The sequence below is a fragment of the Triticum aestivum genome, chromosome 3B, assembly GCF_018294505.1.
Source record: "Triticum aestivum cultivar Chinese Spring chromosome 3B, IWGSC CS RefSeq v2.1, whole genome shotgun sequence".
NCBI classification, from domain to species: Eukaryota; Viridiplantae; Streptophyta; class Magnoliopsida; order Poales; family Poaceae; genus Triticum; species Triticum aestivum.
In genome coordinates, this window is record NC_057801.1 from 527214983 (window position 1) to 527227474 (window position 12492).

At 46.5% G+C, this 12492-nt stretch overlaps 1 protein-coding gene across 2 annotated transcripts; it reads right to left on the minus strand.

Annotated features, from left to right (window-relative positions):
- Positions 1-4226: 4226 nt before the first annotated feature.
- On the minus strand, positions 4227-10081 carry LOC123070723 (protein SPA1-RELATED 3). 2 transcript variants are annotated; one of them, XR_006433910.1, is made up of 7 exons: positions 9304-10081; positions 9063-9220; positions 6694-7639; positions 6430-6599; positions 6015-6326; positions 5469-5528; positions 4227-4807 (listed from the first exon to the last, which is right to left on the minus strand). XR_006433910.1 is itself a non-coding variant. In XM_044494024.1 (7 exons), the coding sequence occupies exons 1-7, from the start codon at positions 9799-9801 to the stop codon at positions 4619-4621; spliced, it is 2310 nt and encodes a 769-aa protein (XP_044349959.1). In that variant the 5' UTR covers positions 9802-10061; the 3' UTR covers positions 4227-4618. The 2 variants fall into 2 exon arrangements, 1 of the variants encoding a protein (XP_044349959.1); XM_044494024.1 differs by having other exon boundaries at positions 6453-6599; positions 9304-10061.
- Positions 10082-12492: the final 2411 nt, after the last annotated feature.

Sequence of the window (12492 nt, forward strand, 5' to 3'; positions counted from 1 at the left end):
CTGCGTCCTGGTTGGCCCGAGTCTGCCGCCGGTTCTCAAGCTGCTGTTGCTTCAAAAGAAATTGAGGATCTTGGTAAGCGAGAGGGTGTGAAAACCTTACTTTCGGGGTCACCCTTCGGATTCTTTGTGTTGGAAAAGGCTCTGAGTCGGAGGAAATTATAGTTACCTCTTCGCCAGCTGCTTGACTGTTCCCAGTATCCTCCTGAAGGGATCAAATGTCAGTAAGGTAACGGCAAAGGAGTTAAAGAAAATCAAAAAGATTACCTCTTCCTCATCTGAAGAAGAGTCGTCCAATTTAAGCATATCAGAGGCGCTGGGTTTCTTCTTTTTAGAGGTACCCGTCCTGGCGGCTTTCCTTTCGGTCTTCTTGGCCGCCCGGGCCAGTTTTGCAGCCTCATGGTCATACTTGACCTTCCAGAAGTTGTCATTGGCCTAGGGAAAAAGACAAGGAATCATAAGTACCAGAAGGTAACATATTAAAGAGTATTTGTGAAGACTAGTAACTTACTGCAGGAGCCGGATTCTTCTTGCAGAAGGGAAGCAAGCTGAAAGTATTACTGGTTACAGTGCCCTCCTTTAATAGCGATTGGACTGTAGCATCTACCACATCATTTGGTAAGTCCTCGGGACTATGACGCATTGAGTCGTCCTTTTCGCCTGTGTAAGTACACATTAAGCCGGAGCGGCGGCTTAATGGTAGTATCCGCCAGGTGACCCAGACCCGGACCAAATCAATACCAGTTAACCCGTTGCCTAAAAGGGCCTTGATCTTTCTGATGATGGGGTTAAGAGGCAGGAGCTCAACAGCAGTTAACTTGTCCGCCAGATGATGATTGGACTCAAGACGCGGGGCGCGAAAGCCGGGCAGAGGCTTCTCGTTAGCCGGAGAGGTGTCCTGACAGTAGAACCATGTCTGGTTCCAGTCTTTTGGGTGACTCGGCAGCTCAGCATAAGGAAAAAGGCAGTCTCTCCGCCGCTGGATTGAGATGCCGCCAAGTTCAAGACTAGGCCCGTTGGCGCGCTCATTCTGCCGGTTCAAGTAAAAAAGCTCTCTGAACAGCAGCAGACTTGGTTCCTCTCCTAAATATACCTCGCAGAAGACTTGGAAATTACACAGATTGGACACGGAATTGGGTCCAATATCTTGAGGCCTCAGGTCAAAGAAATCCAGAACTTCCCTGAAGAATTTTGAGCCGGGAGGGGCGAATCCCCGGTTCATATGGTCTGTGAAAACTACTACCTCCCCGTCTTTGGGTTGAGGTATCTCTTCAGACGGGTGAGGGGCACGATAGGACATGACCTCCTTTTTTGGCAGATGGCCAGATGTCACAAACTCAGCAAGTTTACTTTTGGTGACTGTGGATGGAACCCAGTTGCAAGTCACAGGGGCCTTGGCCGCCTTAGGAGCCATAACAGCAGTGGCCTATGACAAAGTAAGAAAGTTCCGGTTCACATTTAACCCGGGAGAAATATTCAAATTTATTTAAAATAGCGGCTTAAGCAAGGGGCCTAATGATATAAGGGTGATTGTGCAGTAAAGTTTAAGCCGCTATCAGGATCAACAGTCATTCAAGGATTTTTTAAACCGGACACCTAGACAGTGGTGATAAAATAAGTTTTCCAGAAGAAGCTTTCCAGGTGATAGAAACAAGTCTCACGGACAACAGCCTTTATTATGGATCAAACTATTGTTCTGAAGGAGAAAATTTCTAGACCTAAAAACAGGGCAGAGAAGTTCATGCATTCAAAGGAGGTTTCCAAACAAGAAAAATGAGATCTATTTTTATACAAGATCAACGCAAACAACTACCGCAGCAGTTCTGCACAGTTTTTATGATCTAAACAGGCTGTGGAAGTGCGAACTAGCAAGGGTGTGCATGGGGCGGTGATGAACCCGACGAACTTGGCAGAGCATCAAGATAGATCTAAGAAAAGAGAAGAAAGGAACTCACGAATGAAGATGAACTGCGGAGGCCCGTCGTTGATCTCTGGTCAAAAGTCAGGTCGATGCAGCGGCCTGAGTCGACGAAGACGAGGGGGTCGAGGGTGACGGCGGCGGAGCTTGAGCGGCAGAGAGGAGAGGAAGAAGACGACTGAAAGGGTAAAAAGGAAAAGACCTAAGTCGTGGCTATTTATAGGGAGAAGATGACTGAGACGGCGCGGGAAACGAGGAGATAACAATTATTATCCAGCGGCCCCGATGCCTCGATCTTTGGAGTGATCAGTAAAGAAAAGATCCGTTGAAGTATTTGATGGAATAAAAAATGAGTTAAAGGAAGAACGACGTCACGCCGAGTTAAGACGGATCCAGAAGATGACGTCATGGCGGGTTAACAAAAACCCACTATATAGTCAGAAGACTGAAGATTTAATTCTTTAAAATAATTTTTAGACTGACATGAACAGGTTCAAATCAGTCTCGGGCCTAATGTTGGGGATATGACTATTTGTGTAAGCCGCCCAGGAGGGGCCAGGTTACGCAAAGAGTACTCATCAGAGGAAGCCCAAGACCAAGCATGAAGATGGCGGTTCAATAAAGAGCTTAAGGCCCACGGGCGGCTTAAGCCCATTGTAGTAAACCGCCATGATGGCAAGACTTGTAACGTAAGGTAGATTTAACTGGTCACCGAGCCGGACTCTGTTTATAAGCCGGCCGGGACTCTGTAAGCCGCAGGGATCAACCGTGTATATAAGGGGACGACCTGCGGGCGACTTAGGGCAAGAAACAACTCATCGAGAGCCGGGCATAGCGTATCTCGCTCCCTGGTAATCGAAACATCAATACCAACCCAACTAGACATAGGCCTTACCTTCACCGTAAGGGGCCGAACTAGTATAAACTCTCTCGTGTCCCTTGTCCCGATTTAACCCCTTCAAGCTTCCTAGTTGCGATGGCTCCACAACTAAGTCCTTTCACGAGGACATCTGACGTGACTATTCCACGACATCTACCATGCTAAAGTTATACAGTATGAAAATTTAAAACATGACACATCTACTGATATTGATTTTACATCGTGAATGTTGGTATTTTTTTCTATGAAGTGGTCAAACTTTACGAGGTTTGACTTCAGACAAATTTTATATGCAAATTAAAAAGGACCGGAGGGAGTACTTAACACGATTGTGCCTAGTGAGCTACACTGCGTGCACGAGATTTTGGGATCGATCCCCGCTTGCTTTCTTCTTTTCTCTACTGAATTTTTTTGAAGTATGCGCAAACGGGCCGGCCCGCAACTATAGACACTTTAGGAGAGACCGAAGGAAGACTCGGTATAAGCGAGCTATAGCCTTTGCGCCCATGTCATTGCCGGCCTTTCTTGAGTGCAGGGGTTTGGGGAGGGATTGCATTCGTCAAACATGGTTATGCCGTGCTTTCACTTTTTCTAAGGTTCAACAATCCTATGTGCTACGCTTGCTAGGGTGGGATTCAACTGCCATTCTGTGCTATGCATACCATAGGCAACCCGCAACCCATTTTGTTTGTGTCCACTCTTTGTGCAACCCATTTTGCTTTCTTTTTCTCTAATGAATTTCTTTTAAGTATGCGCGAATGGACCGGGCCGCAACAACCGAAGGAAGACTCGCTCTATAGCCTTTGCGCCCAAGTCGTTGCTGGCCTTTTTTGAGTGCAGGGGGTGGGGGAGGGATTGCATTCATCAAACATGGTTATATCATGCTTTCACTTTTCGTAAGATTCAACAATCCTGTGTGCCATGCTTGCTAGGGTGGGACTCAACTGTCGTTCTGTGCTGTGCATACCATAGGCAACCCACAACCCATTTTGTTTTGGTCACTCTTTCTGCATGGTTTAGTCCACCTTTTCAGCTATCAAGTGATAATCCGTAAATTCCTGTTATATATACTACATCTCGGATAAACAACTGAGTCAGAGATCATAGCGCTCTGTAATGAACCACGGAAATAACTAAGGTACTGGGTTGATCAAGACTGTGTTGGTTAGGCGTAACCCCGGGAAATCCGAATATACATCATCAGCACGATCCTGTTATTTGGCATTGCTACAGAACCATGCAAATTACGCATTTGGCATTGCTACAAAACTATGCAAATTTATCAAGACGCCCCTAAAAACTATGCAAGTTTATTAGGACACCCCTAAAAACATAAGCTTATCAACGCAAACTAATAAAGGAACAACTAAAAAGAGGACTAATCAGAACTTCTACGCTTAAAACAGTGACATAACTGCAACACAAGATTTCTTGAGGAAAAAAAGAAGGGAACATCAAGCAACCAAGTAGAATTAAAAGGGACTGCAACAACCAAAGGCCAGCATTAGCCGAAGACTCGGATTGATTGCCTATACAAGTATACCTGAAACCAATGATGTACAAAACCCTTGGGCCACCCCAACATCTCAAATACCTTCACTATTTATGCTACATTTGCTATGACGCTAACCTGTAATCCTCCGCTAACTCTTGATACAGCTAACACTACCACCCTACTAGTTCCCAACTCTGGGGTACCCTATTCCCACCTCTGCCTTGAAGGGATAAAATAGCAAGACATGCACATTCCCCTGATAACAAGTCACTGAAGTCGGTCCATTTCTACTCGAAACCAGGCAGCACACTCGCCCTTCCGTACAGGGTCAGTCCATTTCTAAGACCTTAATGTTCCCACTGGAGTTAGCAGAAAGAAGTGTCGAAGACTGCCCCCTCCAACACACGCACGAAATGAACTGTGATTGATCGTCGATCTCCTGGCCTGATATTGGGTCTGTGACATTGAACTTATACGCCAAGACTGGCATTGGAAATGCTTTGTGGTAGACAAAAACCTGATGTAAAGTGTCAAGGATGGAAAGTTAGGCATTTTAATTGCTACACATCCAAGAGAAAGAAAAACTACAGACATGCATGAGATTATCAAAAATCAAAATAATTAATATTGTGCGCACAGCCGCACATAAGCATTGGCATGTTAATCTCCTCTGTGTTAGCGTAGGGAGTGTTCCTTCTGCCACCAATTTGGCAATATTTGATTTTTATATTTTAGATTGCCAAATCTTGCCACATAATGCCAAACATGCTTGTCCTGCGCGCAATATGCAACCATCTTATCTCCCTTCAGCCAAACGGTGGAACTTGTTTGCATTAGCGTTTCACTTGCTACGTATTATTTTTGTCTGTCTCCACATGAAGTCATTACTCACTCCAGTGAATGCATAAAGGCTGGTAGAGATGTACTCCCTCCGTTCGGAATTACTTGTCGCGGAAATGGATGTATCTAGACGTATTTTAGTTCTAGATACATTCATTTCCGAGACAACTAATTCCGAACGGAGGGAGTAGATGAAAAAGGACAGGTCCAGGAGGAGAGAGGACCCCAGGTTGGAGTGCACATTACACGCCCTATCCTTGATCTAAAGGTTGGCTCTCTATAGAACTGTATCTTCAGAATTCAGCAAAAAAAAGTTGGTGCAGACATAGAATGCATACCTCATTTGTTTCTGACCCAGTAGCAATGTATCCATCAGAAATGGAAAGGCCAACAAAATTCTGCTCAACAGGAATATGTAAATTAGTCATCGAGCAAAAGACTGTTTCCTTTAAGCCAGAAGCAATTCAAAAGTATACGAAAACAAAAATGAGGTACATTTAATCTCAAATGTCAAAAATATATTTGCATAAGAAAAATAATGTTTGAAGCAAAGACCTAATTGTGGCATGCTGAAACTTATAATACTACTCCCTCCGATCCAAATTAATTCACGCTGTTTTAGTACAACTTTAGTACAAAGTTGTACTAAAGCAGCGTCAATAATTTAAAGAAGACTTATCTGATGACAGAACTATACTGATGAAATACGGCTGTAACTGAATATGCCGGGAAAAAAAAGGTAACGATGCCATGATTCAAGGCCACAAAAATCAAATTAAGAGTTGATAATGGCTGTGATTGATTATAATCATTTCCAGAACAATACACTGAGAAGAGAACAAGTATAGTACAGCTAGAACAAAAATCAATGCAGGATATCTAACCTTTGTATTTGTATGCCCTGTAAAAGTTTGAACTGGATTGTCAATAACTCTTGCTTGATTCGTAGACAAGTCCCAAAGCTTCAATGAGTTGTCAGTGGAACCAGATACTATGGTTGATGCATCTACATACTTGACATAGCTTACAGTCTTTGTGTGGCCAACTAGTGTACAATAAGGAGCCCGTATGTTGCGAAGATCATAGCAGTAAATTTTGTGATCTGCAGAGCCGATTGCAATGGAGCGAGCTGAATCAGGTTGAAATTGCACTGAGCAGACATTTGCCCTTGTTCTGATAGTGCCAACACTCCCAGCCTGCAGAGTTCATAGAAAAATGTTACTGTAATGTAGGAAGAAAGTTATTGCCATCGCATACAAGCTCGATAACCACATTATCATAATTCAAAAGCTGACATACAGCAGGTGCAAGAATAGAATTGCCTGATTCATGCTCCACAGCTTCACAGTACCATCATCGCTCCCACTAACCAATTTGGTTGGGTCTGCAAGTGAGAAGTCTACTGACCACACACGCCTCTCATGCTCCCTCATTTCAACGAAAACTTGGCTCCTAGTAACGTCCCAAACCTGAAAAAGAATGAGATATTCCTCATAATGTGGTTGCTATAATGATCCTTTTCAACTGGAAAGTGAAAATTAATAATTCCTCAAAGGAGCTTACCTGTACGAGACCATCAAAGTCACTAGATGCTATATGGCTCTTCATGTAACTGTTCCAGCTAATACAACTTAATTTTGATTTATTAGACATCTCAACCACAGGATAGTGAATGTCACGGTGTTCATTTACGATCATATTATATTCAAAGACTTTTATCTTCTTATTTACACCAGCAGTTGCGAAAAACTCATTATCCCGGTCAAAGCCTACAGAGCATACTAAATTTGATGAGTTCAGCAGATCGCATTGCTTCAGTTCCGCCCGAACTTTCAACTGGCTGAATGACAAGTACCTGCACAATCCTTCAAGAAAAGAGTTCATCCAACCTCCTTGTCTTCTACCAGAATGCCCTTCTAAAGCAAAATCATCTATTGAACTCCCTTCAGTTCCAACAGCTGAACCAGTAGTTCTCTTGACAACCTGATCGCAACTTCTCAGTGGATTGCCAACTTGCCTTGCCAACTTGGATCTTGCTAGAAAATATGCTGTTTCTAGTTTTTTGAAGTTCTTCATTAACCTTGAGCTTTTTGACAACACACTTTCCTGAATTACCACAGATGATGGCACTGTTCTAGAACATTCTTCCAGACTACGACTGTGTTCCTCCATATCAACAGCGTGCAGTTCAGGTCTGAAACGCTTTCTGGATCCACAGTCACTCTGATCTTCAACAGTTCCAGAGGACACCTCTTTATCCAACTCAATTGAGAAATTTCCACACTGACCGAGGGCTGACTGCCGGTGGAGTACCTCATTGATGTCAGAAGAGAGAAAGGCGACAGTGTCCTGCAAATTGTCTGCTATATCCTGCTTTCTTTTCTGCAACTGGAGAAGAAAATCCAGCAGCAGTTCTTGTTCTTCTATCTCTTCACGTAACCGAAGAGCTGCCTCGCGCTCTTCCAAACTATTCCTTGATTGATTAAGGAACTCACTTTGTAGCACCTCACTGTTGAACAAAAAGAAGAAATAAAATCAAAAATCAGGTCATCAACACAGTCAAACAAATGGAGGTACTAACTCATAGAAGGAAAGAAATGAGGATAATATCCTTTTTTCAAGTTGACTTATTGGTATAGAAAACATTACTGACCATATTTTCTTAAACAATGTCATCGTAACTTCAAAGCAAGATCAGCGAGGACCTGACTCGGCCTGGCTCTTGGCTCCAAGTTTACTTTCTTCACTTTGTCCCGTTAGGCTTTTTTCTTTCTTTCTTTCTTCATGTTCTTTTGGTTTTTGCCGTGGCCACTATGTGCATTCTAGACTAAAGTACATAAATTAAAATAAGGGCCAGGAAAAATTTAAATGTTTTCAAAAATAAATCATATGTGCTGTGAACAAATATACCGTGGCAAAATTTTGTGCCAAAGCACGCACACTTGTGTTCTATACAAGACAAGAGATGAATAACTAATATAGTACTGTAACTGTGTTTGCATAAATTTGAATATTTTGTTGTAGTACACGTAACTTTGCGCAATGCACATGCACAAATATTTTCACAAATTTCAAAATGTGCAAGTGCCTTTGTCATAAGTAAGCATGTATGTATGAACCATTTACATACTTTTCAAAGTACTATATGTCCAGAAAATAAATGGTGGTACATGGTGTGTGTCCAAAATGTAAAATGAGATCGCTAAGTATTGCAATAGCGTGCAAGCAATGATAATTTTTTTAATGCTAATCAACTCACTTCAGCAATAGTGCATTGAATTTTTTTAGACAAAAACCTCCATAGCACAATTATTCGTCAAGACCTTCATAAGAGGCACTGTTGATTGTGTTCAATTTCATGGACAAATGTTATAGATAGCACATATTCAATAAACACTGTACATGTACCGATATTAATTAGAGTAATATCCAGCATATAGATCTTTAAAAAATGTTTGGTTTGGGTGGCGAGTAGGGGGGTCGATCTATTCCGGCACATAGGTTAGGTCACTTGCCAGACTAGTGTTTTTAAACTGCAAACATAAGTATAGCCATGAAGGAACTGAATTTCAAAAGAACGTCATAAAAGGCATGTCCATGCAAGTGCACTCATTCTAAAGATGGAACTTGAATAAGGTTTGTTGTACCGAGACTAACTCCAGCGTTAGTGGATCATGAATCTTACTGTGCTCTGCTTGAGTGGGACAATTCATATGACAGGTGTTTTTTGCTTTAGTCATCAACACTCGGTAGTTCACGTATGAATAAACCCACTATTTAATCATGTAGGAAAAAAGGTGATGTCTCAACATGTAGGACAACGAGTAACTACTACTAGTAGTAAACTACTTCGTGCTGCCCAATGTGAAACAATCAACCCTGTTTTCGGCGGTACTTTACACACAATATAAATGTAAATGACACACACAAACCTCATCTTGGGTCGGGTGTCCGGTACAGGGTGCATCATCAACTGGCAGAAGGATGCTTCCTTGGGCCACTTGAGCAGCAACTGTGGCGGCAACACGCGGTACCTCAGATTGGCCATTGCCCGCATCTTCTCCTCCAACGTTTCGAAGCTGCAAAACAACTGCGACGACAGGCGAAAAGCATTGGCAACGGAAATCGCACCGAAAAGTACTACTAAGAGAATATTCATGTGAAGCAGCGCACCTCGAACATGAGCACGCCTAATCTATACACGTCGGAGGCGAAGGTAGCGCCGCCGCCGCTGTCGTCAGCCTCCTCGGGGCTAGTGTACCAATTGAGCTCCATCGCCAGCACGCTCTTGAGCGGGAACCCCTTCTCGCCGCGCTCCTCCCCCCCTCGGCCCGCGCCGTGACCCCGGCGCGGAGGCTCGGCGTCGTGGTCGGCGTCCTCGGAGGCGTCGGAGCCGGAGGCGTCCGAGCCCGAGGCCGACTCTATGAAGGCGACGCGGGAGAAGGGCGGGGACACGACGAAGCAGGACGGGCGCGCGCTGCCGACGGCCACGCCCTGCGCGTGCGCGTCGGCCACCGCCTCCGCCACCTGGCGGAAGACGTGCAGGCACTCGGGCGCCTCCACGGCCCGGCCCGGCCGGTCCAGCCACTCCCGCAGGCTCACCTCTCCTCCCTCCTCCTCCCCCCTCCGCGCCCCTCCGCCGGCGGCAGCACCGCCACGGGACACCTCCATGCCCGACTGCCCACAGCGCTCTACCCCATGGCCCGGATCACGTCCGGTTCGCTGCCGCCTCCGACTGCACCCGCTGCTCCCCGGACCCCATCCGCGCAACAAATGGCCCCAGAGCGGCGAGAAGATAAGGATCTGAAGGAAGCCGCTGCAGCGAGCCGACCAGAGACGAGCGTGTGACTGTGCTTGAGGGCGGGGGCGAGAGGCGAGCAGCGAGCCACACAAACACGCTTTAAATGGAGCGAGGGTCCTCCTCTCCTCCTTTGCTCCTTTATTTCGCCCTCGCTCCGGTAGCCGACTCCCAGCCGCACAAACCCATTGCCTTGCCCCTCGAACTGCACACCCGCCCGCTGTTATTAGTTCAGCTTCGAGGCCGCCAAGCGACCAGCGCCCCCGCGAACTGCCACCACAGTAGTCCCAGTGGTACAGTGCCCCTGCACTAGACACCAAACCTAACCAAAAAGAGACGGACGAAACGGAGGCCGCCTCCACGCCACCAAAAAGATAGGGATATACGTGCCTCCCTCCCGTTCCATGGGCGTGCTACCCTTTCCTTCCGCTCAACTGATTCGGTTCCAGGAATGATCTGATCTGCATCCACCACGGCGTAGCCTAGCCACAACCGAAACGGCAGTACTCCCTCCTTCCATCTATATAAGGCCTAATGCATTTTTCGAGGCTAACTTTGACCAAATATTAGAGCAATAATATATGACATGCAACTTACACAAAGCACGTCGTTAAATTCGTGTGTGAAAGGAGCTTTCAATGATATAACTTTCACATTGTGCATGTCATGTGCTATTAATCTTGTCAATAGTTAAAGGCGGTCTTAAAAACACATTAGGCCCTATATAGATGAAAGGAGGGAGTACGTAGTAGAAAACTGCGGCCACCGCTGGCCCACGTCGTCCGCCGCCGATGACATCCGGGCCCCGCGCGAGATTAGCGCAAAAGTAAGAGCGTGAATCTTGCGCCGGCAGTTAAAGTAGTGGCGGTGCTGGATAGACAATTCCACGGTACGTGGCGCAGGATCATCGCATGGGCAGATTATTAGGGAGAGCCGGCTGGCGACTAATCAATGAATGCAGCTAACTACTCTATTGGGTGACCGGTCGCTGTCGGTGGGCCCACGTCATACATTCCGCCAGTCAGCGACCGCCTGCGCTTTACGGGGCCTACGTGGCGCGACGGCGGCCGCGCGTCCAGCGGGGGAGTCGAGGCGGCTCATGCAGGGGCCACGCATCCTTTCGCAGGCTCCTCGGGCTCGTGCCGCGTCGCTGCCTCCGCTCACCTTGCCATGCCGGGTACGGCCGCACTGACTCTGGAATTTGCTTTAGAAGTTTAATCGCGATCTGGCGGAGAGGACCAGCCGTAAGTGGTACCCTTGCAGGGTTGGATTAGCGTAACCATGTTCCCATTTGTATCATATCCATTTGCTTGAGTCGACGAGTGGACGGCACAATTATTGAACAGTATGTATTGTATTATCCGAGGCAGGTGGGAGCTGTGTCCATGGCCGGCTGGTCTCGCAAGTCAAACCAACTCATGGACCAGCCGCTCGCGCATATGTGGAGGCCAGAGCCAGCCACACCCAGCTTACGGCTGGTCCTCTCCGTGTTCGTTTCTCCTTCGGCTGAGTCAGTTGAAAGTTCAACCTCACTCGGTTTGGTCATTTGGCGGTTGGTTGTACTCTACAGCATGATCCCATAGTCCGGGAGTCCGTAATAAGTCATTTTACGGGATTCATCTCGTATCCTCGGTTAGAACAGATCCATCAAATCTGGCGTCACGAGATTTTTTTTTAGATCCCACATCCATGAGCCTAATTTCTCTATATATATATGTGGGATTTCGTCATCCTTTACAATATTCTTTATCCTTGTCGGGAGGGAAATTTCAGCTCTAACCGCTTCTCTCGTAGCCGGCGCTATGGCCTCTCGAGCTAGATTCTGGTCAAATCTCGCTGCAGCCACCGCACGCGAGTTGCCGTATGCCGTCCGCTCGCCGCCATACACGCTCGCTCCGAACGAGCTCGCCGCTGGTCACTGGCGGAGCAGCAACGCGCTAGCTAGCTAGCAGTGAGGCGCGAGGAGGAGCTCGGCCGCGTCCGACGTGGTGCGTGACAACAGAAGTGGCGGGAGGAGTCTACGACAGTGGCACCACAGCAAGAGCTCAACCGGCACAAGCACGGCCTAAGAATTGAAAGACTCAATTATGATTTAGATTTCATTTTAGGGGGGTTTATGTAATTTTGCCGGAAACATAACATTTTTTACAGGATATGTTCGGGCGAAACAAAAGTCGTACCATAAAAACGTGAAAAAACGTTTTGAGGTATCCTGTAAACCGAATTTTGCGAGACGAGGTATACGAGATCTGCTCGAGATGCTCTTAGGCCAACTCTAACCGATCCCCTATCTGATGTTAGGGCATCTCCAATGCCGACTCTAAACCTCCTACATTTGTTTGGACCATAGAAGACATCCAACGTGCTCCTGTATCGGTCTACGGCGCGGTCCGGACATACTTTCTCCCTCAAAAGACAAACGTGGAGGTTGTACGGTACCACCCGTTCGTCCCCCTGTCGCCGCCATTACTATATAAACCCGCTGCCCTGGCCATAGCCGTAGTCATCCGCCTCTGATCCCTCTCCGCACCACACCCACCATGGATTCCTCCCCGCCAAACCTG